General features: G+C 34.4%; 2 protein-coding genes and 2 long non-coding RNA genes across 5 annotated transcripts; 2 read left to right on the top strand and 2 right to left on the bottom strand.

The window, feature by feature from the left end:
* Positions 1-5,506: 5,506 nt before the first annotated feature.
* Positions 5,507-6,183, top strand: LOC134267443 (uncharacterized). The gene is made up of 3 exons (XR_009992158.1): positions 5,507-5,595; positions 5,673-5,739; positions 5,992-6,183. It is a non-coding gene; the product is annotated as an uncharacterized LOC134267443 (long non-coding RNA).
* Positions 6,184-11,989: 5,806 nt separating this feature from the next.
* Positions 11,990-12,614, bottom strand: LOC134267450 (uncharacterized). Its single transcript, XM_062749659.1, has 2 exons — positions 12,051-12,614; positions 11,990-12,007 (listed from the first exon to the last, which is right to left on the bottom strand). The coding sequence occupies exons 1-2, from the start codon at positions 12,612-12,614 to the stop codon at positions 11,990-11,992; spliced, it is 582 nt and encodes a 193-aa protein (XP_062605643.1).
* A 355-nt stretch (positions 12,615-12,969) lies between these two features.
* Positions 12,970-15,152, bottom strand: LOC134267449 (uncharacterized). Its single transcript, XM_062749658.1, has 4 exons — positions 15,132-15,152; positions 14,477-14,788; positions 14,180-14,423; positions 12,970-14,075 (listed from the first exon to the last, which is right to left on the bottom strand). The coding sequence occupies exons 1-4, from the start codon at positions 15,150-15,152 to the stop codon at positions 12,970-12,972; spliced, it is 1,683 nt and encodes a 560-aa protein (XP_062605642.1).
* Positions 15,153-21,894: 6,742 nt separating this feature from the next.
* LOC134267441 (uncharacterized) lies at positions 21,895-23,938 on the top strand. Of its 2 annotated transcripts, XR_009992156.1 has the most exons (4): positions 21,895-22,149; positions 22,833-22,954; positions 23,612-23,670; positions 23,856-23,938. It is a non-coding gene; the product is annotated as an uncharacterized LOC134267441 (long non-coding RNA). The 2 variants fall into 2 exon arrangements; XR_009992157.1 differs by lacking the exon at positions 23,612-23,670.
* Positions 23,939-25,563: the final 1,625 nt, after the last annotated feature.

The raw sequence follows: 25,563 nt of genomic DNA, 5'->3' as shown, positions 1-25,563 counted from the left end.
GTACATTAGTCTGATTTTAAATCATCGCTCTTAATTTTCGACTTTGAAGTTAACAACATCAGTTTAAACCAAAGTTAACGTGTTAACGTGTTTAGTTTTAATTTATTTCAATAAATTTAGGCAATGAATATTATAAGACCTCCAATTAGTTTTGAAAATGACCACTGTTGATTATTTTCACATTTTATTACGTCAGTTTTTCAAACCACAGACTGTTGCGCCAAAGGTGATGGTGTTGATGAGGAGATACAGAAGTCCGTATGGTTTTCGCCGCTTCATCCTTTATGACATTGCTACACATACAGTTTCCTAGCAGCTGCATTCATGTTTTTCCTACTATATGTATTGACAAAACACTATTGCATATTGCAACTATGCTAGTATCAGTGAACTTGATTCGATTACTTAATCTCTGATAACAAACTTTGGGCATTGAGTCGCCAATTCTCGGGCCTTTCTGACTAACGGAGAAACAACCTGGAATGTGTAATATGTAACCCCCACCCCCACACCAAATAAAATAAAAACACACATTGAAATAAATGCAGGAGACAACTTATCTGTAGAGTCTGGAGCTCAGCCGGAAAGGCCAAAGAAGCGATTGTCTTCACAGATTACTAAGGAAAACACGTACACTGTACATGGATTTGTTCATAGACATTTTTCACTTCTCATGAATAAGGCCATTCATGAACTATCAAAAATTACATTAATTAATAATCTATTTTAGAAATATTACCCGTAAATCTATAAATCTACGACATTAAACAATTTTTTTGCGGACAGTTATAGGCGTGTCTTTTTTTAACATTAGTATAACGCAAACAAATTTTTATTTTGCTTTATCGTATGAATTTTTTTTATCGACAAAACGCACCGGCGCGACGTCACGTCTTTGAAGCGCTATTATGACGTAATTACGTTTATGTCACGAAGGTTCCTTTTCGCTTGACGCAACTCAATATATATTATAAATTACCGTGTAATTTCATTTTGTTGTTCCATTTTTTTTACTCCTAAGATATCACAAGCATAAATAATTCAACAATAAAATACTTATACAATTTAACATCCTGACCCATCGATAGCCATATTTAAAATGAAATGACTTCCGAATGAATCTTAATGATTCTTTCACAAAGCCACACGTTTCTCACACGGTTCTTACACGAAAGTCGCACGTTTCTAACACGCTTCTCGCCCGCTCGCTACACGGTTTGCACGAAACGCTTTGGAGCTTACACGAAACGCTGAACGGTTTGCACGAAACGCTGCACGAAAGTCACACGCTTTTTTGGGGTAGTAGTACGTCTCAGGGTCACATCTATCACAGTAAACATTCTAGGTAATGATGAATGGATATCGTAAAGCAGGGTTCTCCATCATTTGAAATGTTACTGTGTTGCAGAGTTAACGCGAAGAACTAAAATTTCGCGGAATTTTCGCGATCAAATTCGCAACTAAATCACTATTTATGAAAATTACAAAAGAATACATGCACACACTTATTTTTAAAAATCGCTAATTAGTTACACAAATGGTATGGTTGTACATTTTGAGAAAAGTAAAAACACGTACATTCTGAAAAGCAGAGGAAATTCTGACCCGATACAGTCGTACTAATTAACATTTTTCAAAGTAAATTTGCCGTGATTATTTATCAGTTTTCGTGATCGAATTATCACATTACAAAAAAAAAAAAAGAAACTTCAGAACAGTAAAATATTTTAAGAGTTCCTAGAACATGTTCAAAATTTTAAGCAATTTATTTACATCAATTGAATGACTTATGTTATGTCTGACTTAACAGTGCTAAAATAATTCTAGAGCCGTGGCTCTATAGAAAAGACATATTTAAATATTTTTTTTTAAAATTATACACTGTATTTTATTGCAACTACCAATTAACCCTTACATGGAAGTGTGAAAACAAATCATTTGTCTTTGTTCTATCATGCGTAAAGTCCGGTGAGGGTCTAAAAGATAATTAATTGATTATGCAAGGTGAAGTCCTAGTGTTTAAGTGCTCTAACTTTTATAATTGAAAGAGGATATAATTGTTTAATTAAAGTCTCAGTTAGAGAGGAATTGTGTGTTTAGATTTTCTAATTATCACAGATCTTACTGTGTCGGCAAAATTTTTACTGTGTCGCACGCATAAAATTTGAATTGTTACTGTGTTGGAGAAAATTTTACTGTGTTGCTTGCAACACACTAAAACGGCTCATGGAGAACCCTGGTAAAGTACAAAATCTAGCTTTAAGAATGAATTTCTTAAGCTGTTTGAAAATGATTTAATTGTCATTTAAATCTCTTCATTTTTGAATTGTCAGTCGTAAACAAATTGACTGAATAGTCCAACAGGAGAACATATTATTTTCATTAATACTACATGTAACAACATTCAGCGTATCTTATTTGTTGAATTGCTCTCATAGGTTTAAGTTGTCCAACGAGCAAATAATAACCCTAGCGAATGTGTTTGAAAGATATGATAGAACAAGTAGAGCTTTTTAAAAAAGCTTCCCGTCTTTAGCAACAATCTTAAAACAGTAAACCGATCTGCACCTATCAGGCCGTATAATTCTTTTGAATTTTGTATTTCTACATTAGTTTTTACTGGCATTAGCCCTACCACTGTTGTCGCTCGGTCATCTCCGTAAACTTTGACTGGCCGAGAGCTTTCGGCAAACCTTGGCTGATTCCATTCCCTTCTTTAAACAAGAAAGGGGAAAAGAATGAAAACAAATTGTAAGGCATGCAAGCTATCAAAATCAAATTTTATTTATAATGAATTTAAAGAGACCTGTTTATTTATTGCTGTAAAAAATACCATGTTATTAAGAATTAATTACTGCTGATTTTGCTGTTCGTTTTGTCATTTTTTTAAGATTGGAAATCTTGCAAAATTATTAAGTCGTACGAAAATTAGATCATCAGAAAGTTATCTCCCTTGCCTTGAACAGCATTTCAACCAATGAAATAATTGAAAATTTTCTCATCTTGCAATTTCTACTAATCACAAAAGAGAGGAAGTGCATAGTCCGAAGACTTTAAAAAACTTCAACTATACAATACCGTCTTCCAAAGAAGACGGTAATCACGGCAATTGACGAAATGGCCGCTTCTTACAGTGTAAATAAGATTGTGGGTGAAGATTTTAGTGGCCGCGTTACACAGGTGGCCGTTTATTCCAGTTAGAAGATATAAGAAAAATCGTTGGGGGGATCTGAAAGTGGCCGCTGACTGCAAGTTGCCGTTGATTTCCGATGGCCGCTAAGACAAGTTTGAGTGTATACATAAACTACTTGTATACCCAAAAAATTCACTTATCTATAAACAGTTATAAAGTTATAACGTCTCTTCCTTTATAAGAATCTAAGAATAAATTTAAAACAAGATGTGTTTGTTAAACACTATGCGCCCTGCGGCAACATAGTTCAAAAGAGCTATTTTTATCATATAAGTTATAATCACAAGGTCACGAGGTAATTGACCTTGGTGTAGTTTTAAAGAGCTTAGATAGTGGAGTATGCATACTAAATATAAAGTCTCTATCTTTCATGGTTCAAAAGTTATGGCGAAGGTTAAAGTGCACAACAGACAGTAAGATAAACAGACATACAGACAGGACAAAAACAAAATACGCCTTGGATCTATCGACCCGGGCGCATAATATACTGGAAGGAAAAAGAAACGCATAATAGCATAATAGCAAAAAATATTAAACTATGTGGCCGAAAATTATGAAAATTGGTCAAATGTGTATTTTGATTACTGTGCACAAAAATCGCTGGTCAAAATTACTCAACCATGAAATGTATGGCGTCACGTAGGGGAAGTGTTAAAAAGCCAAATACACGTGCATGTTGATGATGACCATTTTGTGATCACATTTTGTAGTGCCAAGAGATGCATTAGAGTTATAGACATCGTTTTCCGGTATTTGCAGTCAGTAAAAATTTCTTGCAATCATGGTATTGTTGACGGAAGTTACATGGGGGTCTAGTAATTGAGTCGATAAGTGAATAAAAAGGCAACAACATGTTGCTGTGCAGTTTGTTTTTAACTTCTCAATCAAAAAAGATTTTTCGGTTGTCAGAGAATAACTTGAAATGTTTCCAACCAACCATGACGGTGACGTTGGCGCGAAACAACGTCACATCAAGAGAGGGCTTTTTATCATGCAACCTCGGTTACTGTCAAGTCATTATCACTGAAACCGATATTTTTACAGCAGACAATCATACTCATATTTTCACCCTAATACTGACAGAAACTCTCTGCTCTAATTTGGTACGCAAGCTTGGCAACTTTTCGTCGATTTTACTCTCACACGCGCACGTACGCACCGTATACGTAACTTTTTTTAGCATGTTCACGCTGAGAAAATGTAGCCAGTGTTTGTCGAGACTTCCTTACAAACATTCACGAGTACCAAATCATCTAGATTCTATAAATTTTATCCTCAAATCGAAAATTCGTGAGATTCATTGGGCGGGGGGATTTGTTGGCTTTGGAATAACACAGCTACTCTCAACCATAAAGACTACCGTCAGAAGCCTTGAATGATAATACTATGAGAAGATAAATGTTCCGGTGAACTCAATGCTCAAGAAAGGCTGTTACTGATGCGCAAGGGAGATGATGAGAATTTTTGTTTTAATTTTTGGGGGTATCGACATATCAGTTTCAATAACTCAGGAATTATAAGTCAAAGTCTCACAAGATTTCGGTTACTTGTTGTTTAAAGGTGGATTAAATTGTTTGATAACAATACTCGAAAACATATTGGAAATAAAAGTTTTAATTTTATTCAAAAGTTTATTATGCGTTTCTTTTTCCTTTCAGTATAATATAACAAATGAATCGATTCAGTTCCAGAAATGACTTACCGAGGGTTTGGTTACGTGATGGATTCCTGTCCTACCAATGAGACTGAGTTTATCTCAGCTGCTACCAGACTGAACTGTGGAGAGGACCAGTATGGACGTAATCAGTATACATGTGTCCCTAACGAAGACAGATCAACTCTTGTAGAATTCTGCTACAACAAAACCGTCGCGTTTTATCAAAAAGGTAAACAGAAATACTATTTTATAGGAAATATAAAAAAGCAGAATTAACACGTATCGTTTTCGTTTGTATCTGTTAAAATAATTTATCGATTTCTTCTATTCTGCATCTCATTGATGTGCCTGTAATGGAATTTCAAAAGAGAAAGAGAGAGAGAGAGAGAGAAAGAGAGAGAGAGATTTAAAACTGAACATATGTTCTAGCTGTTGTTGGAAAAGCATGTAAACATTTCAAAAATAAAACATTGTGAAAGTATTTCATCTTATACAAATTAATTTTATTACAACCAAAACAATATTCTTCATAGTCTTTTAAAGTTGTTCATAAATAGAAGCATGGATGATACCAAAATGAAATCTCTACTATGATTGAAATTCTCAAATATTTACCATGATTTATGTTTTTTATAAGGTTATTGCTTGTTTACGACTGGAAATGGTACTTTAGATCAAATCAGTTGTAAAGAGTTTATAACTGGTTGTCCAGAAGAGGCTTTCCGAGGAAATGGCTTCTACAATTGTTTGTATTTTATTATTTTTGAGATTTGCGAATGCAAATCTTATTTATTCATTAATATGAATTTCATTTTTGCCTAGTTTCAGCTTGCAGTAAAATCAACACAGAAAAGAAATGTTTTTATGCAGACCCATCATGTCCGAACACGTAAGTTGAACTTTTTTATGGTCATAGTAATGTTTACAACACGTTGCCGGGGACAATATTCCTGTAAATTTGCAAATCATTAGTCCTTCAATCTTGATTTGAAAAAAACTATATTAATTCACTTTCTTAATACTTAAATACCGGTGCTCGAAGAGTCAAGCGATGCAGGAGTACATATAAGCATAACTTTTTTCACTCACTTACTCATGCCTATAATAAGTACATGTACATATAAACTTGCTTTAAATATAGGACAGAATCCATCACTCTCCACCCAAGTACAACAGATGATTTGTTTAATACCACAACCAATGCCACGTTGAAAATATTGACCACAGGAACTAGTATTGCAGATGAAGAATCAAGCAATGTAGGAGTGATCATTGGAATTATCCTCTGTCTACTACTTCTACAGCTCCTTGTTTTTGCCTATATATTCTGGAAAAGAAGTAAATTAAGAAGATACAAAGAGGTTCCAAAGGGAATAAGTACGACGTCAATATCTCAAGGATATCTTGCAATTTACGATTTTTTGTTTTCTGATTTTTTTATTTTAAATTTTTTTTTTATATTTTTTTGATAATTAAAAGTCGCATGCGAAGTATGGTTTGAACGTATTTCATTGTATAAATAACATACAAATGGTTTGAAAAGAAGTTCTAACAACTAATGAGGTTCTTACCATAAATGGCTTCAACTTTCAATGTGTATATATAGAAAGAAATTTAAAAAAAAACATTGATATACTAACATGATTATTTATAACATGTATTCTTAATACATGATAAATAATTGTCACAGCCTAGTCTAGGTATTGGAGAAATGAAAACCCAAATACTGCTGCTGGGTTCGATACTGTTTATATATTTTATACTTAATACAGAAAAAGGTTGACCTGAAATATAATATAACATGTATTTAATATTTCTTACGTCACTCACACTTCTGCGCGAATTAATTTAATCTTAGGAACGCAGCACAGTTAAGGTAACAGTAAGGAGGCGGGGCCTAATTTGTACGGGAAATGTTTACTATGACGTCACACATAATATAAGGTCTTCAAAATACCACAAAATGAAATTATTTGCTATTTCAAACAGCTGAATAGTTGTGTACTACATACAAACTTACTATTACATGCAGATTTGTCGTTTGTTAAATCCCACACAACAGTATATAAACGATGCATTGATCGCAATGCACTTGTCAATGTGACGTCGTCTCGCAAAAATGACGCAGTTTGTACACAGTGAGAGGCTGATCAGGTCACATTTTGTGCAATTAAAAATGTCTTTTGTTCTCAAATAAAATATTATTTGCCGTAAAACAAAAAGTCGTTAACTTGGATGCAATGTCTATTTTAGTATTTTATTTATAAACTGTACGTGCATTCTCCAGACAAGCGATACTGTCGTGTGCTTGTATGCAGATTCATTGAAAAAGTAATGGAAGGGCCCTAATAAATCGATTTATTACAAGGGCATACCCTCAAAGTATCTTGTCAAAATTTTACACATAAAATCAAGAAGCATTAAGATATTTGAAAAGTGCTGCGAACCTCTTGAAATCTTGCAAATAAATTAATTATAGCTATATTTAATGTAGTTGACCAGCAAAATATTCAACCTGCAGAGAGAGGTGTCACAGAGACTGGTGTCATTACTGAACTAATCGAGAGAGTCCCTGATGTCAAAGAGATTAGCGAAAGAACTAAAGTAATCAAGATAGTCCAAGAAAATACAGAAACTAGTGTAAATACTGAACGAACCCAGAGAGACAATGAGGTTACAGAAACTAGTTTTTATACTGAACAAACCCAGAGAGTCTATGAAGTTACAGAAACAAGTGCAAATACTAAACAAACCGAGAGAGTCTATGAGAGTCCTAATGTAAATACTGAACTGAACGGGACAGTCTCTAAGGTTACAGAAACTAGTTTAGATACTGAACTAACCAAGACAGTCTATGTGGAAATAGAAACTATTGTAAAAACTGAAGTAAGCGAGAGAGTTTATGAGGTTCCAGAAACAAACAGAGAGTCCATGCTATCACAGAGACTAGTGTAATTACTGACTATCCCATAGAGTCCATGATATCACAGAGAATGGTGTAATTACGGAACTAACAAAGATGGTCTCTGATGTCACAGACTGATGTAAATACTGAACTAACCGAGAGAGTCCATGATGTCACAGAGACTAGTGTAATTACTGAACTTACTGATAGAGTCCCTGATGTTGCAAAGGCTGTGCAGCATTGTTAAGGCTATAAAATTGGGTTGGGTTGGGCCTAATTTTTACGGAAATGTTTATTGTGACATCACATAAAAAGTTATTCCACATTATACCAGAAAATGATTCGCATATTAAAACTATATTTGCCTAATAAACACCATACACAATGCATTAAAAAAACTTTCTTGTTAAATCCCACATAGCACGTTATAAGCAATTACTGATTGAATGGAACTTGTCGATATGACATCATTTTGAAAAAAAAAATGTGGTAACAGCCAGATAAAGTTCCCGCTTTTGCATGTCCATATTCCGTTGATTTTCCATAGTAAGCCTTAATAGTGCTGCGTGGTGTAAAGAGCTTAAGTCAAAAGTACAAAAATTGGCCTGATTTCAAAATAGGACAATATTGCCTCTGGACATATCTCAAACCAACTTTCAATATCTCTTTCATGTTTTCTGTAAGAGGTCTTCAAAATAGCATACGTATATGGATGAATTTTGTACTTTTACGGAACGTCATAATGATGTTGTGAATTTTAACACTTCTGAATTCTCATATTAAATTAACTGATTAGTATTTCACAAAAAATGTATATTATAATATATTACAGAACTTCGATATTTTGTTAATAAAAGATAACTTTTAAATTATAACATCAGGTTTCAACAAGCTTAGTTGCATGTACAAGTGAAAATGACAACGTGTCTATTCAGCTTGTGCTTATCGCGGTACATGTAAATAATTAGATACATTGTAACGTTCATTAATGACATTAATAATGTTTTATAATAATAATTTTAACAATTATTTACACAGACTTTATGCATTTGATATTTAAGTCAACCTATGTAAAGCCAATTCTGTATAACTGAATAAAACATGAAAGTGATAGCATTGTTTCAGTTACGGTTAACTTAACAGGGCTGTTCAACAAATAATGTCCTGAACTGTATATGACAAACAATACAGATATAATATGATATCAAACTTGACTTCTCTCATTATTGAATCTTTTCTGAATTTATAACTGTTTATGTGACCACTTTTTTGACATAGTTTCATCGTGAGAAGCTGGGAAACAAGGGTTTTTCGAGACACTGCATTATAAATGAATGGTAAAAAATCAGTAAACTAGAGTGAGAATAAAGGCTACATTAAAGCTGCTGTAAAATTGTTAAAAATCCCAAAGAAATATTCACTGAAATATGTGTCATTTACATCAATGGATGCCTGTTTTATAGACAAATGAGCAGGCGGATTTCAATGATAAAAAAATTATATAATGGACATCAATAATGGGTACCCTCCTTGCCAACAAAAATTATAACAACTTATGTATTGTTTGTCAAATTTCGACAAATAATATTTGATGATGTATGATTGACTTTAAGACACATAGCAAATTTGGTAGACATCATACCGGGAGTAGTTTACACTGTTTTTAAGAAACGTTTGATAGTAAAAAGCTTGGTACTCAAAGGTCACCCTATATTTTGAAAAATGAGTGAAAAAGACAGCGTGTACGAAAGTCTTTACAATAATTTTAAAATATCAGTTATTGTAGCTATCTGCGTTTGTTTTATAATCAAACAGATATTGGAACATGAATCTATTGCTTAAAATCATCAAATTAAAATTAACCATAAGATGTACTTGATAAAAACGGCGAAGGTCTGACAAAAGCAAAGGTATGCAAGAACACAGACATATTTATATGCAATTTTCCTAAATATTAGTGGTACTTTTGTTCAAATTTGTATTCGGGGAGATATTTTAATATCTGGAGGAGTCTGGAAAGCATATTTTTGCAAAAAGATCGAAAGGTTTATTAGAGGAAGGATCCAGAATCAAGAATCCACTACATTGAATTTCTTCATGACAGCGTCCAAACCCGCATGCCCTGAAGAGTAAAAGGGTTTTCGGGATAAACAGAAAGTTAATGTTTTTTCATATTAACAATATTTTCCAGATATTTGACCTTTTGACTTGTTTCTATTTCCAAACTTGTAAAAAACACCTTTTTGAAGGAAAAAACAAGTACAGGAAATCATTGGATCTGCCATTTTCCAGTATACTAAGGGTCATACCAAAAATGAGTTCTAAAAGAAGGATATGGAGATAACGAACAGTTTTCAATCTCAACGTCCATTAAACAATATACAAAATAAGAGCAGAGCAAACACGGACCTCTGAAACATCAGAGGTGGGATCAGGTGCCATGGAGGAGTGAGCATCCCCTGCCGACCGGTCACACCCGCCGTGTGCAATCCAAAACTGGATAAAAAATGTTACAGACATGTGTTTGAATGTAAAGAGATTAATAAGTAAAATCATGAAGACTGTACTGTTCAATGCCCAGAGAGAGATTGAGAAATTGTAAATGCGTATGTCTTTATTCAACTTCATTCATAGGAACATTCGTTCATAGGTTTCATCATATGTCATAGTTCTCATACAATCCATCATGAGTCATAAGACTGACATCATACCATTCATCATACTCATACGTCATCATACGTCAACATACGATTTACTGTAAAGTAAATAAACAAAATTGTAAACAAAAATTCTTGTAACACAATGCAATACCAATAAACAGAGACAATTCGGACTAGAAAATTGACAGTGCCAAGGCAATTCAGACTAGAAATATATGCCAGAATATATGCTATCAATATCACAAACCCCAAAATAATACTTTATAAGTTAACGTTCAATATATTACTAAGTATACATAAAAATATCTAACTTTCGAAATTGGTGTTTACAAATGGATATGAGAGTTATCGCCCTTGCGATACACAGTTTAAGCCTAATGCATTTAACACCTATCCTAAACAACAGATAAGCAGACCTATCAATGAATCTTATAAATAGTTTAAGAATATTGTGTTCAATATAATAAATCTGTAAATGTAGCTTTACATAAGAAGTAATGATTATCCAATATGTTTCGACTATGTAGACCATTATCAGAGCATAAAAAATACTGATTCATAAATAAAATACAAGAAATGCATACAAATACATATGGGTGTGCTGGTGTTTGAATAATTGGCTTACCGAATAAGTAGTTTTTCCCCAATTCCAGAGATGCATTGAACAAAAGTACAGACCAGAGAACGATACCTTCCAGCGAATGTCACTGCTCGTGCAGTACTCAAGAAAATTATGTGTACTCAAAAACTTGTGACGTAATACACTGACATAATGGCGCTAAAATTTAAACATGAGTAAAATGGCTATAACAACCCAGCCCCCTAATTGTGGAGCATAGTGACACAATTACTTCCAAAAAGCTTAATTCAAAACAATTTTCATACAATATTTTGATTTAAAAAAAAAAAAAAAAATCTATGACAAAAATTTTCTATGTAGAACAAATATTGTCAAATCATGATACCTGCATAAATGTACAAAATTCCAAAATAATGCTAACAGAGTCCAAAAAATATACAAATTCTACAGAAATTAATCCATTTCTAGAATAAGACACAATTTATCTACAGGACGGATCAAACTGTTCGTTGAAGTCTTAACTCTCACTTGACGCACAAAGCCCTTGTCATCTGGTAAAGTTTCTTGAATGATACCCATGGGCCATGAATTCCTCGGAGCATTAGAATCGACAACCAGAACGATATCACCCACTTTGAAGTTTCTTTTTTCTTCACACCATTTCTGTCTCTCCTGAAGTAAGGGTAGATATTCGCGCGTCCAGCGTTTCCAGAAAAGGTTTGCCATGTACTGAATCTGCTTCCAGCGTCGTCTACAATAGTTGTGTTCTTTCACAAAAACACCAGGAGGTAAGTTGGGTTTTGTTTTCATTAACAGTAAGTGGTTCGGTGTTAAGGCCTCCAGGTCATCAAAGTCGAAATGTGATGGTTCTTGGGTAAGATAATAGGATGTTTACATTCAATTGGCATATTGGCTCTCTGAAGTCGTCCTCCTACCCGCAAAAGTCCATCTTCATCCAAAACTGGACCGAGTTTCCGTATATAACTGTTTCGCTTCACATGTGAGTTTCCTTCTGCAAGAGTACTCAGTTCATCACAGAATGTTTCACGCTTTACATATCGCAAAATGGCGATTTCAGCTTTCTGTAAGTCCTGAAGCGAAATGTGTCCCAAGACATCTGGTGGGGATCCAACCCTTTCATTAGATGATGGGTTGTCAATAAATTTATTTCGTTGAATACGATGAAGTTGTTTGCTGCGGATCCTCCAAATCCATGCCACAGTTTTCCTTAGCGTATACCAAGAAGAATGATGATTGATAAGTTTCTCAACACCCATCAGGTCAATACTTGGTTCTGCCTTGTGTATATCAGCTACTAATGCTCTAACTGATGCTTTTTTCACTTCCGGATCATCTAGTATTTCACGCAAATTTTCTGTAGGTGTTTCTGGCCAACAATCAACGGAAGTCCATAGAAATTTTGGAGCTTGGATCCAGCGTCCTTGCTGCACTATTTCATTTGCTGAAAGTCCTCTTGAAGCATAATCTGCAGGATTGAGTTTGGTATTAACATATCTCCATTCCTGTGGCGTTGATCCTTCATGAATAACAGCAAGTCTGTAAGCTGCAAACGTGTGAAATCTTGATGTTTTATTTCTAATGTAGCGTAACACAGCCATACTGTCTGTTCCATAAAACAGTTTCATCTATAGGAATGTCTAATTCTGCTTTCAGCATTTTGTCGGTACGCACGGCAACTGTTGCTGCTGTCAGTTCTAGTCTTGGGATACTTGTTTGCTTCAAAGGAGCCACACGCGACTTTCCCATTATGAAAGAACAATGGACATCATTGTTCACATTTTCTAATCGCAGATAAGACACAATCCCATAACCAACTTCACTGGCGTCCAAAAAATGGTGCAATTGGGCAGGACACACTGTTCCAAATCTAGTAGGTTTAACACATCTGTCTATCCTAAATTCTGATAACTTCTGTAGGTCACAAAACCAGCTGTTCCATTGGTCAGAAAATTTCTAAGGTGTGGTATCATCCCATCCAAGATGAATTATACTTAACTCCTTAAGTATTTTCTTTGCTCTCAGTACGAACGGTGCAAGAAATCCCAAAGGATCAAAAACACTACTTATCATGGATAAGATTCCTCTTCGTGTAAGGGGTTTCTTATTAACTTCTATGTTGAAACGGAACACATCTGATTCCACACACCACTGAACTCCTACGGCTCTTTCCATCGGTAGTGCATTATAATCTAAGTCGAGGCCCTTGACTTCTTTTGCTCGCTCTGAGATTGGAATTGTCATCATGACATCTCTGTTGTTGCTTATCCACTTTGAAATGTGAAATCCTCCCCGAGTAAGAAGTCTTTGTATATCCTTAATTAAGTCGATAGCATAATCAACATTCTTGACGGACTTCAGACAGTCATCAACATAAAAGTTCTTAAACACGGTGTTGATGATCTCAGAATTAAAGAGTTCTTCAGAGTCTCTAGCAGTTTTTCTAAGAGCGTAATTAGCACAACTAGGCGATGATGATGCGCCAAACAAGTGTACTACCATCTGATACTCTACGATCTTCTTAGTTGTGTCTCCATCTTCCCACCACAGAAACCTAAGGAAGCTTGCATCTTGTTTTGGTACATGAACTTGGTAAAACATACTGTCTATGTCTCCCATCACTGCAATCTCCTCTTGTCTGAATCTCAGAAGTGTACCCACAAGTGAACTAGTTAAGTTTGGTCCAGGTAAAAGTTGATCATTTAATGATGTGCCTTGAAATCTAGCCGCACAATCAAACACCACTCTCAACTTTTTCTTCTTTGGATGATACACTCCATGATGCGGCAGATACCAAACTTTGCCATCTACTTGCTCTGTATCTTCAGTTGAAACTTTGATAGCATATCCATCGTACATAATCTTGTTCATAAACTCACAATACTCACTGTGAAAGTTTTCATCATGATTGAATCGTTTTACAAGAGACGATAACCGTTGTTCAGCTTGTTTCTTGTTATTTGGTAATCTGACATCATTAGACTTAAATGGAAGTCCAATTTGATAATGTCCGTCCTCAAAACAAATAGACTTTGATACAAGATCTAGAAACTTCCTGTCATCTCTGGATGGCTCATGTATGTCATCAATTGTCGTAGTTAAACTGGTTACGAATCTGCTCTTCTAGCCTCCTTGCGTCAATGCGATTGATGGATACACAAATTACTGTTGTCGTTTGGAGTCACTTCCAGTGGTCCATTGATGACCCAGCCTAGTAAGGTTTTCACTGTAAAGGGACCATTTTCTGCACTAGGAACAACATCCCACGGTTCTAATGCCTTTGGTGCATTGACACCAATCAAAAGTCCTACATCACACTCAATCACATTCAAGTCAATGTCATGTAAATGTGGCCATTCTTTCAAGTCTTCTGGAGAAATCACGTCCTTTCTGGACACTGGTAATGTAGACTGCGTAAAGACAGGCGGCAGTTCAAATGTATTATCTCCGTGATATCACTCACTTCCAAATCTGATATGACGTAAGCGTCTTGGACTTTTTCTTGTCCCATGGTAACGAGATTCAACTTTGTTCTCTTTCCCTCAATGTTTAAGGAATGCGCAGGAGTCTCTAAACAAAACGTAGCGTTGCTTCCTGAATCTAGAAAGGCATATGTTGTCACATATTTGTCACTGTATTTGGACTTTAGTCTAACAGGCACAATGGGTAATGCCTGCTTCACAGTTTCTCCAGCCCCCTTATGAGCAGCCACCGACAAAGCTGTTGCTTCACTGCCATCTCCATGACTTGAATTCTTTCGGCTGTCATCTTCCTTCTGTGGATTTACATGGAGAATAGTAGGATGAAGTTTTTGACAATGACTACGAGTCAATTTTTGCTTGCAATTAGTCTTGAGATGTCCAGGTATTAGACATGCAAAACACAAGCCCTTGGACTTTAGAAATGAATATCTTTCAAGGATACATTCACATACTTTCTACACACATCCAGTGAATGACCTCCGTTACAAAATATACAAGGATCCGAGAAAACACTTCCTGGCTTTTGTCTCTGTGTTGTATACACATCACTACATGCGCCTGACTTAACATTTTTTGATGATTAATTCATAGTAATCGCAAAGTTTTTGTGTGTCCCGGAAAACTTTACTGATTTACCGGGTTGACTACGCTGTCCATCTTGAAAACCTTTGATTGTTGTTTTAGTGTTGCTCAAAATATCTCTTCCATAGATAGGATCTGTAGCTTTCTTCGCTTCTTTATAAACAAAGTTGACAAGATGTTGGAATTTCACGATCTGATGCTTTTCTTTAACGTCATACACCACGTTGCTCCATTTCTCATGTAAGTAGTATGGTAACTTTTCACTAACAATTTTAAGTTTTCAGAATATTCCAAAACTCTAGCCGCTTCCACGTTTGCAAACTGACACTCGTTAAGGAAAATGCCATAAGCGTCCAAGGCCTTTGCATCGTCAGTCTTTATAACTGGCCACTCTAATGCCTTTTTCACATACGATTGAGCTAATATATCAGCATCTCCATATCTGTCTTTAAATTCGTCTAGCGCTGCTTTGAATCCATGTTCTGCATCCATATGTGAATATCCTAAGACAATCTTGTGTGCTTCACCTGAAGTATATTGCAACAGGTAATTCAAACGTTCTTCAAAGGAGTCTGTATTTGAAGAAATTCTTGTGTTGAACTGTCTCAGGAATCTCTTGTAATCCATCGGATTTCCATCAAAGGTTTGTATAATCGACCTTGGCTTGTTCAGTTCTCGTGCAACAGTCAAGATTCCATGATCACTATTGGTCGGTGTCTGAATTGGCACTGAAGAACATGGTTGAGAAGACACAATATGCGGCACAAGGTTATCACTGACGTGAAGAGCTGGCGTCTGAGGTGGCGTATGAATATACGCATTGTACGTGTCTTGAGGTACGTTTCTTGGTAACGATTCATGTGAAGTGTTTTGAAATGCATGCGTATACTGAGGCAAATGTACGTAAGGTGTACTCTGAGGTAAAAACGTAGACTGAGGAACATGTACATAAGGTGCATTCTGTGGTTGACACATATAAGATGTTTCATGTGAGTATAAAGATTTTCTTCTGTCTTCCCATGGTGGTGCACACAGATTTAATGTTGCAGTTTCTTTTGTTTCAGGTTTGTCACTTGCATGATCTTTAAGAGATTCTTCTAAGTCCAAATTCCTCATAACACTCCTTTCCATTTCTTCGATAATTTTAGTTTTCGCATTCGTTATTTCTATTTCTGTTTTGATTTCAAGTACTTGTACTGGGTTTGGATTTTATTGTCAGGTGTTGTGTGTCGCAAGATCCAATCCTCTACAGAATCTTTCAGAGCTGTGAATCTCTGTGCCTCTGTCCTGGCTGCTCTTCTGTATCACTTTCTTCTGCATCACACATGGCTGTTGATACTTATTCGTAAATGATGTACTGTTCAATGCCCAGAGAGAGATTGAGAAATTGTAAATGCGTATGTCTTTATTCAACTTCATTCATAGGAACATTCGTTCATAGGTTTCATCATATGTCATAGTTCTCATACAATCCATTATGAGTCATAAGACTGACATCATACCATTCATCATACTCATACGTCATCATACGTCAACATACGATTTACTGTAAAGTAAATAAACAAAATTGTAAACAAAAATTCTTGTAACACAATGCAATACCAATAAACAGAGACAATTCGGACTAGAAAATTGACAGTGCCAAGGCAATTCAGACTAGAAATATATGCCAGAATATATGCTATCAATATCACAAACCCCAAAATAATACTTTATAAGTTAACGTTCAATATATTACTAAGTATACATAAAAATATCTAACTTTCGAAATTGGTGTTTACAAATGGATATGAGAGTTATCGCCCTTGCGATACACAGTTTAAGCCTAATGCATTTAACACCTATCCTAAACAACAGATAAGCAGACCTATCAATGAATCTTATAAATAGTTTAAGAATATTGTGTTCAATATAATAAATCTGTAAATGTAGCTTTACATAAGAAGTAATGATTATCCAATATGTTTCGACTATGTAGACCATTATCAGAGCATAAAAAATACTGATTCATAAATAAAATACAAGAAATGCATACAAATACATATGGGTGTGCTGGTGTTTGAATAATTGGCTTACCGAATAAGTAGTTTTTCCCCAATTCCAGAGATGCATTGAACAAAAGTACAGACCAGAGAACGATACCTTCCAGCGAATGTCACTGCTCGTGCAGTACTCAAGAAAATTATGTGTACTCAAAAACTTGTGACGTAATACACTGACATAATGGCGCTAAAATTTAAACATGAGTAAAATGGCTATAACAAAGACTAAACTTTTGAAAAGCGTCGTTTGCTACTTTCTGAGCACCGAGGACATTATTTATTGAACAGCTCTCGTATATGTACAAGCATCTACATGTACATGTATACTTTCACTTTGCCAGAAAGATGAGTCCATTATTGTTTTGAGAAAACGAACTCGCACAGCAGTTTGCATTAACTCGTGTATAAGCTGCCGATTGAATTATTATTCTTTTTAGAGTAAATAATTAAAAACACAAACAGCTTAGTATGATTTTGATCACATTCTCCAATCAAGAAGTTTTCCATATACATGTAAACCAATTGAGACAAAAAGGGATAATTAGAGCTCTAAAGAGGTATCGCGGGATATTTTACGCATGGACTTGTGAAGTTATTCTTTTTCCCTAAGTAATCATCGTCATATTTTAGAAAATAGTAATCATTCTTATGTTTTAGCAAAATGTTTTACAATCATCAAAGTTTTAAAAGAAATAATAAATGGATTTATATTAAATAATCTATACAGTGCGTCTATTGACAGTCACTATAGACAGGGTTATGAAATTGCTTTTTTCCCTGCCATCTTTCTGCTTTTCAAAATTTTCAATCACTTTCAACACTTATTTTCGAGCAAAACGCATTCTTCGTTGAACGAATACTTCCGAGAGCAGCATTAGCAAACTGCTAATGCAAGAACGGCGCTTAATCATCGCAGATCCACGACCAGCGCCTCGGGCGTGCGCACTCCACCCCCCCCCCCACCCCCTCTTGTTTTTTTTTTTTTTTAATTTTGTTTGCACCATCCTAAAATCAAGGGAAAACGCCTCATTAATAACATTAAGTCTAGCAATGTAACGCTTTGCAATGCAGCGATTTAATATTAAAATTATTGCATTCAATTAAGTAGTTAAAATGATTTTAGGGGGAATAGCCACATAAACTCAATGAACTCATATAATTTCCAATCAAGATGCAAATTCAATTTCAATTTGAATTACATCGGAATTAATAAATCAAAAAAGAGACAATTAAATAATTGTTATTAAAGACATAGGCCTCGGAACAAGAATGGGGACGATTGAAGGCTTAGCTGCCTTTCTCATTTTTTTTTTTGTAAAGTTATTAAATCTTAAGTATATTTTTGACACAAAAGGGGGATATGTGGCTTGCCCTCACTAATTTAGCCAGCTCATTTAGTGAGATCAGTGCTCACAATACATGTAGCTCTAGTTTTTAGGGAAAGGGGGCCAGTGCAATTTGTACTGTAATTGAGAATATAATTCATACATTCAATATGAAATATCATACACACTCGCATTTTAAAAATAAAAGGCAAACAATATTCACCGAATCTAAACACGTTTAATGTTATTGAAGTACTGGCGAAGAAAAACAGGGTAGGGGGTGGCAGTCATGATATTCAATCGCAGAAATATATCCCTACCTCCCAACCGGGGTACATGTATCAAATCAACTTTTGCCAGTCCTGACACAGATTTCATTTTTAAGACCATTTCACTGTTTTCCAACAACCACTATCATTTATTAATTTTATATGCCACGTTATTATCTTTCGTAGAAATATTAACTATTATGGATATATATTCGAGGATGGGCGGACCTTTAAAAATGCACTAATCATATTCTTTTGCAATTGTATGGCAGTCACAGAAGTCAGAATTATAACTGTTTAGTCACTCAACGCATCACTTTGTCGATTCGAAGTGTATACTTTCAAGCAAGATTTGCGATAACACAGTGGATACGATGATAGTTAATCTGAAAAAGATTTTGAATAATTTTTTTTGTGCTTTTATACACATTAAAATTCAAGATAAGTGATGTCGGTCGTACATTTTTACCTCTTTTATATCATAACATATGTCATAATTATTAATCTATAAATCACAGAATCAAAGCAGAGAAGGACACAGAAAATCCCTCCCTTTTTCTAAGATTATTCCCATCATAAATTGATAATTTTTTTATTTATGTTAAGGTTGTCTAAATCTCTTATTTTACAGTATTCCTAAACGTCTTCATACGTTGCTTTTTTAACCGGATGCTTCTTTTGTTTGTCAGTTAAAGACAAACCCAACCCTAAAGCAAACATATGCAAAACGAGGCCACAGGCTTGGGCTGGCATATTTGAAAAACACGATTTGATGAATATATTGGGACATTTAGCTCTACTAATTTTTTTATCAGAATATTTTTTTGAAAAGCTTAATTTTACATACTCCTGAAGAATTATTTCATGATAATTTGTAATTTTGTGAGCTGGCGTTAACGTACCGAACACGTACATGTATGTTGTTTCAAGTCATTTAAATTCTGTTCTTTGAAAAAATTGCGTATTCATGAGACAGATAAATTTGAGCGAAAAAGTACTTTTTTCTCATATATTCAGTGTAGGGTACAATATATATTTAAATGAATCATTTGAATTGAATCATTTAAAGAATCAATCCGCGTAATTTTTTACCCGCGGATCAAACTGATGACCCTGTGAAAATAACTACATGTACGTCTACAGTATTGTAATTGGTGCTCTCTCTCTCTCTCTCTCTCTCTCTCTCTCTCTCATGTTGACTACATTTTAAAATTTAGACAAAATGAAAAATATCAATTTATGGGCAAATTATATACACATCAAAGTATTCAGTAAAGGTCTATACATCTGACCTGGTATTAAGCTATGTAATTGTAGATATCAACATTAATCGCTCTATTCAACAATGCATGATAATGATTATGTAACACACAGAACAATGAGTAAGCCTATGTTACATTTTTTTCAAAATTGATATTTTTTGAACGCATTTAGAAATATTTAATCTACAATCATCACGTGTACGAAAAATATTGCAAGTCTATATAAGCGACTTTGACGTCATTTTCTGCACATTGTGACGTCAAGAGAAAAATTTGACGACTTGTCAAATGTTGAAAAAAAAATTTAATAGACATATTATGGTTATAACCTGGCTACTGTAGAAGGCTTCTGTTAAAGAATGATCCAGAACAGATGCAAATATGGAAGGCATAGTTATACTTAGACTAATTCGAATACATTTCTCCAATTTAAAAAAAAAATGTTTTAATATTGAACTACTAGGCTATTAAAAATCTGTTTAGCCCAGGCTACCATATTTACCACGTATAAATAATGTATTTATGCAAAAAGGGATTTATGGTTGTGTTCATATAATTTAAAGTAGCTTTTCCTTTGATAGATTAAATCTTTGCAATGTGATGTTTTAATAACATGAAATTATATAAGGAAACTTTGCTTTCTGCATGCGCCAGCTGACCAAACGACATTCATAAATGTGAATTTTAAGCATGGGGCGCATTCCTCTTGGAGAAAAAGACTTGTTCAAAAATACGCGTAAGATACCAATGTTTGATTTTATTCTTAATTTTTTTTTCCGAGAGGAATGTGCCCCACTTGAAAATCCGGAAAACTCAAAACTTTTATAGGTTTTAGCTGTTGCATGAAAAAACCAATATCCGGTTCGACTAAAACTACCAATCCCACCATTGACCAGGCCGAGTAGATAGGGAAACCATGAATAGTTTTAATGAAAACGATGATTTAATTTTTAAGAAATTCATAGGCAATATGTGGTACTTTCTGACTTTTATTTCTTAAACAATAAGATGCTTTCTTTGGTTGTTATTTCAGGAATTAATGTAGCAGCTGTTGCAGAAAAAATACATAACACGCCTAAAATGGTTGTATTTTTTTCTGCAATAGCTCTGACATTCATTCCCGTGCTAACAACCAAAGAAAGACATTTTTTGTTTAATTATCTTAATATCTGTTTCAATAATCATTTAAAGTAAAATTATAAAGGTTAAATAGTGTGTTAATGATGCGAATGTCTTTGTACGTTTCATTGATGGAACAGCTACTGATCAAGAAATCGATACAGGTGACATGCCTAATGTAGATCATGCACTGATTAACGCAAAGGGTTTTGATTGAAAATAAAGGAGAAAATATTCAGGGGATGTAAATATACTGAATGCACTGATGGAGTCTATAAGGTTATAGAATCTAAGGTAAATACTGAACAAACAAAGATAGTCTCTGATGTCTCAGAAACTGGTGTAATTACTGAACTATTCAAAAGAGTCCATGATTCCACAGAGACTGGTATGGTTACTAAACTAACCAAAAGAGTCCATGATGCCACAGAGACTGGCGTTATTACTGAACTAACTGATAGAGTCCCTGATGTCACAGAGACTGGTGTAAATATTGAATACACCGAAAGAGTCTTAGTCTCTGATGTCACAGAGACTAGTGTTCTTACTGAACTAGGCGAGAGACTCTGATGTTAAGGATGGATTCTTGTCAGCATTTTTCGTCGTCAATGGGTCTCCATAGATTTTGTAAGTCGTAAAATGCAAATTACATATTTAATCAATCTAAATGAAAAATTATTGTTTTATTTATCAGTTTATGTATTGTTGAGTCTATTTCTATTAAAAATATAAGTTGTTCGTAATTTTTTTTTCTTTGATTTGCGACAATTGCCATAAAATGCGCAGTTCCGTAGGCGAATGTCAACATGTCCAGGTCGTTTCCCGTAGAAAACCCCGACAGGATTGTTTTGTAAAATCTACAAGCTGTGATCATTATTGAAGCATTGTAGAAGCCCAGGGATGATTAAACCAATTTTAAGTCACCCATTTCTTTATGCCCGGGATACCCGATTAACCAAAAGAAACTTGAAGGTCACAAACATGCGAGATTGCAGACCCACGTTGCCTCGATCGCCTGATGTCATGTCGTGTCACTGTGCAGTAGGATTGTACATGTAAGTAAGTTATGTATGTCTGGCAATTTAATTTATAATTTGAAATTGAATTACATAGTTTTTATTGATAAATGGGAATTCGCATGGATATTATAGATCGATGTATTTCGTATGCTTGTTCCCGCGATCGACAGTTCAACATTTGAGGATTGAAATATATCGACATTTCCGTTTGTTCGTCAGTTTTATGAATACTATTTATTCACAAAAATAGCATTTTTTGTATATGATTACAACAAATTATATAATACTAACTAGCCTTATTTGTTAAAGACACAACAATCATCAAGTTGCTAGAAAAGTAAGTTGTTCAAATGGGGTACAAATCAAAGTGAAAAAATAGGGATATTGCATGTGGAAATATCAATAACATTGAAACAAACAGTTGTCTAATTTATGGAGCAAAATGAAACACAATGGTTCAGAAATTATTTATATTATTGTATTTTTCTGTATTTTTGGTTTAAAATGTTGTTTTTTTATAGTGCAAATTTTAAAACATTATACACTGTTATACAATGTGGTGTATAAAATAAAATATATTTATTAAAAAACTTCATTCATTTTTTTTTATAAATCAATAAATGAAATACAGATATGATAAGATTGATTGTTAAATCTTAAAATTAATTTTTGTTCATTTAAAAACAATATTCTAAGATCTGTTCATGTTTAATTCTTAGGAGGAAACAACCTTACAGTACTTAATTTACCCAGGAGTACACTACCTGTAGTTGAAAAAAGACTGAAGGCCAGACTTAGGCAGGATGATTGAACAAAATCTGCTTGCAGATGGACTATTGAGGTACATAATTATAAGAAATATGAACACAGCTGTATATAACTATTATATAAATAGTGCATGTTTTTGAGATCTTCAGTAGAAATTGACACCCCAGAAAACCATTGTCAAATGACACAAGGGTGTCAATTTCAAATATTATTGACTGAGTTCAAGGGCAACATGTGTTTTTTCTCAGACCCAAGAACCAAACTGTCTGCCTGAGGATCGACAAAATGTATTTGCTCGAGAACACAGTCAACAAATGTTTTGTGATACCTTTCATTTTAATATTTATTTTGATGTACATGTATCTTGTACTGTCTTGAACTTCACGTTCGTCACTGCTAAACATCAAAAAACGCAAATTAGATTAAGCTCCACCAATTGTGTGATGTACATGTAAGCGGTCCAACATCTCATCAACCGGTCCAACATCTCATCAGTGGTTAAACATCAATTGTTTTATGCCTGCTCAGCAAAACATTTGAAATGTTGGACTTTTTTTTCATCTAGATTTGTATAGGAACAAATTCTTAAAGGTATAACAAAAAGGATTGTTAGATGCATCTAAACTAATCAGATTTTAGTATTTAACATGAAAGTATAATACACTGTAACATGTAATGCAGCATTTGTACTTCTATGTAACATACCTGTAATACTTTTTTTTAATTGTAGGCAAAAAAATTAGACTCTCAGCAGGTGAACAGATGTTCAGCAAGAAATTCTCACATCAAGTGAGTGATGAACTAAAAAGATTTTCTCAATTTTCAGCAAGTTAAGATTTTTCCTCAAAGTCGTTAGAAAGCATTTCTGAGAAGCATTTAAACAAATAATATCAGATCAATATTCAAAAGAGAAAAGGTTCATAATTCACCAAACTAAAATTTTATCAAGTTACTGTTGTTTTTGATGATTTCAGATGCTGTAGATTACACTGATATACCTCCCCCCCAAAAAAGAAAAAAAGAACAGAGATACCAATCATTAACAGCTTGAGACTTACCCTTACCAAAATGAAATGTTTGCTGCAAGTTTGCGGCAAGCTTGCAGCAAGTTTGCGGCAAACAAATCTATGTACCAGAACAGTATGCCAGAAGTGTGCAGTAAATGCAGCTAGCAGCACACAGTATGCCACTTGCGGTTCATTGTGTGCTGCTAGGGGCACATATGTACTTCTAGCGGCACATTAAATGATCTGATGCACATATGTGCCAGAAGTATGCCACAATTTTCCCTTAGATGCCTTTTATTTATATAGTGTGCCAGAAGTGTACCAGAAATGTTTCTTTTATAACTATCAAAATCATTGTGCGCCAAAAGTGTGCCATAAAGATTTAGGAACGACTTGTCTGAAACGTTACAGACCTATCTAAGAACGGCTTATCAGTTCACATCCGGTTTAGAAGTTTGCGCCAATTTTAAACCACCTGGGTCATGACTCATGACAAGAACAAAGAGAAAGGAGAAAACAGCAACAAAAACCGTGGATAAAGAGAGAATGTGAGTATTTTAAAAAAAAATGTATAACACTGATGTCTTTTTAACATAGAAATAAGACTTGACTGTATTTTCTGAGCCAGTTAGAATTTTTACAGTCCTTGTTCATAGCAAATTGGGTTGATATAGTATATGTTTTTATTTTTTGTTCTATCCAGATGGACTGATGATGAATCAGTAAACCCTCCACAAAGAATAGATCAAGAGGGCATTTATCTGCAGGAAAGGATTCTGCTAGAGATGGACTAAAAGTAAGTAATCACAATTAAGAATATATTAGGTCCATATTTTGTTTATGTCATATAAACAAATGATAAAATACACTTTACATTATATAATTTGTCAAAGAAGCATGTTGGGTTTTTTTTTTAACGAAGTGTTGTTTTTGAATCCTTGTTTGTCAACCTATCCTGAAATGCCATTTAATATGATTTTAATGCACACAAAACAAGATACAAATGTGGGATCTCTAGGTCAAAATTAGGTTTAATTCATTGCTTAAATAACTATTGGTTTCAATGACTGCAATGCGAGTAATTTCTCTCTATCTTTTTAACAGGTACTTGCATAATTTTGGAAAGGAAGGCCCCCCCCCCCCAATCATGAAAAGTTAGTTGAAATGTCAGAGTGAACTTGAAGTACCAAGAAAGTAGTTAATAAATATTCCTATCAAATGTGTCGCCCGCATGGTTAGAGCGTCTGCTCTCGAGTCACAAAGTAAGGAGTTGAATTTCACAGTGGATCCTTCGGATGAGACTGTATAAACTGAGGTCCCATGTTGCAGTAGGTGATGATCAAAAAAGATTCTCCCTGCTCAATGGCCCTGAGTGCCATTTAATGTAGTATAGGACAAAATTTTCAGCTCTCCCACGGCAGATGTTGGCATCTCCATATAAGTGAAAAATTTTCGTTAAACAATATACAATCAATCAATCCATTAATGGGAAATGTAACAGAGGAGGACACTCTTTCAACATGACATGGATTCTTCAAGGGGATTATGTTGTTGTTTTTTTTAAAGTGATAGAATCAAGACACTGGACAAAATGGTTGCCTTTACTGTGTAAATAATATTGTGAGATTTAATTTGTCAAAATACTTCATATGTTTTTATTCATATCGTGCAGCAC

Source organism: Saccostrea cucullata, unplaced genomic scaffold (assembly GCF_032062105.1).
Source record: "Saccostrea cucullata isolate Sc308-1 unplaced genomic scaffold, CSIRO_AGI_Scuc_v1 ctg1914, whole genome shotgun sequence".
NCBI lineage: Eukaryota > Metazoa > Mollusca > Bivalvia > Ostreida > Ostreidae > Saccostrea > Saccostrea cuccullata.
This window is presented reverse-complemented; position numbering and strand designations above follow the sequence as displayed.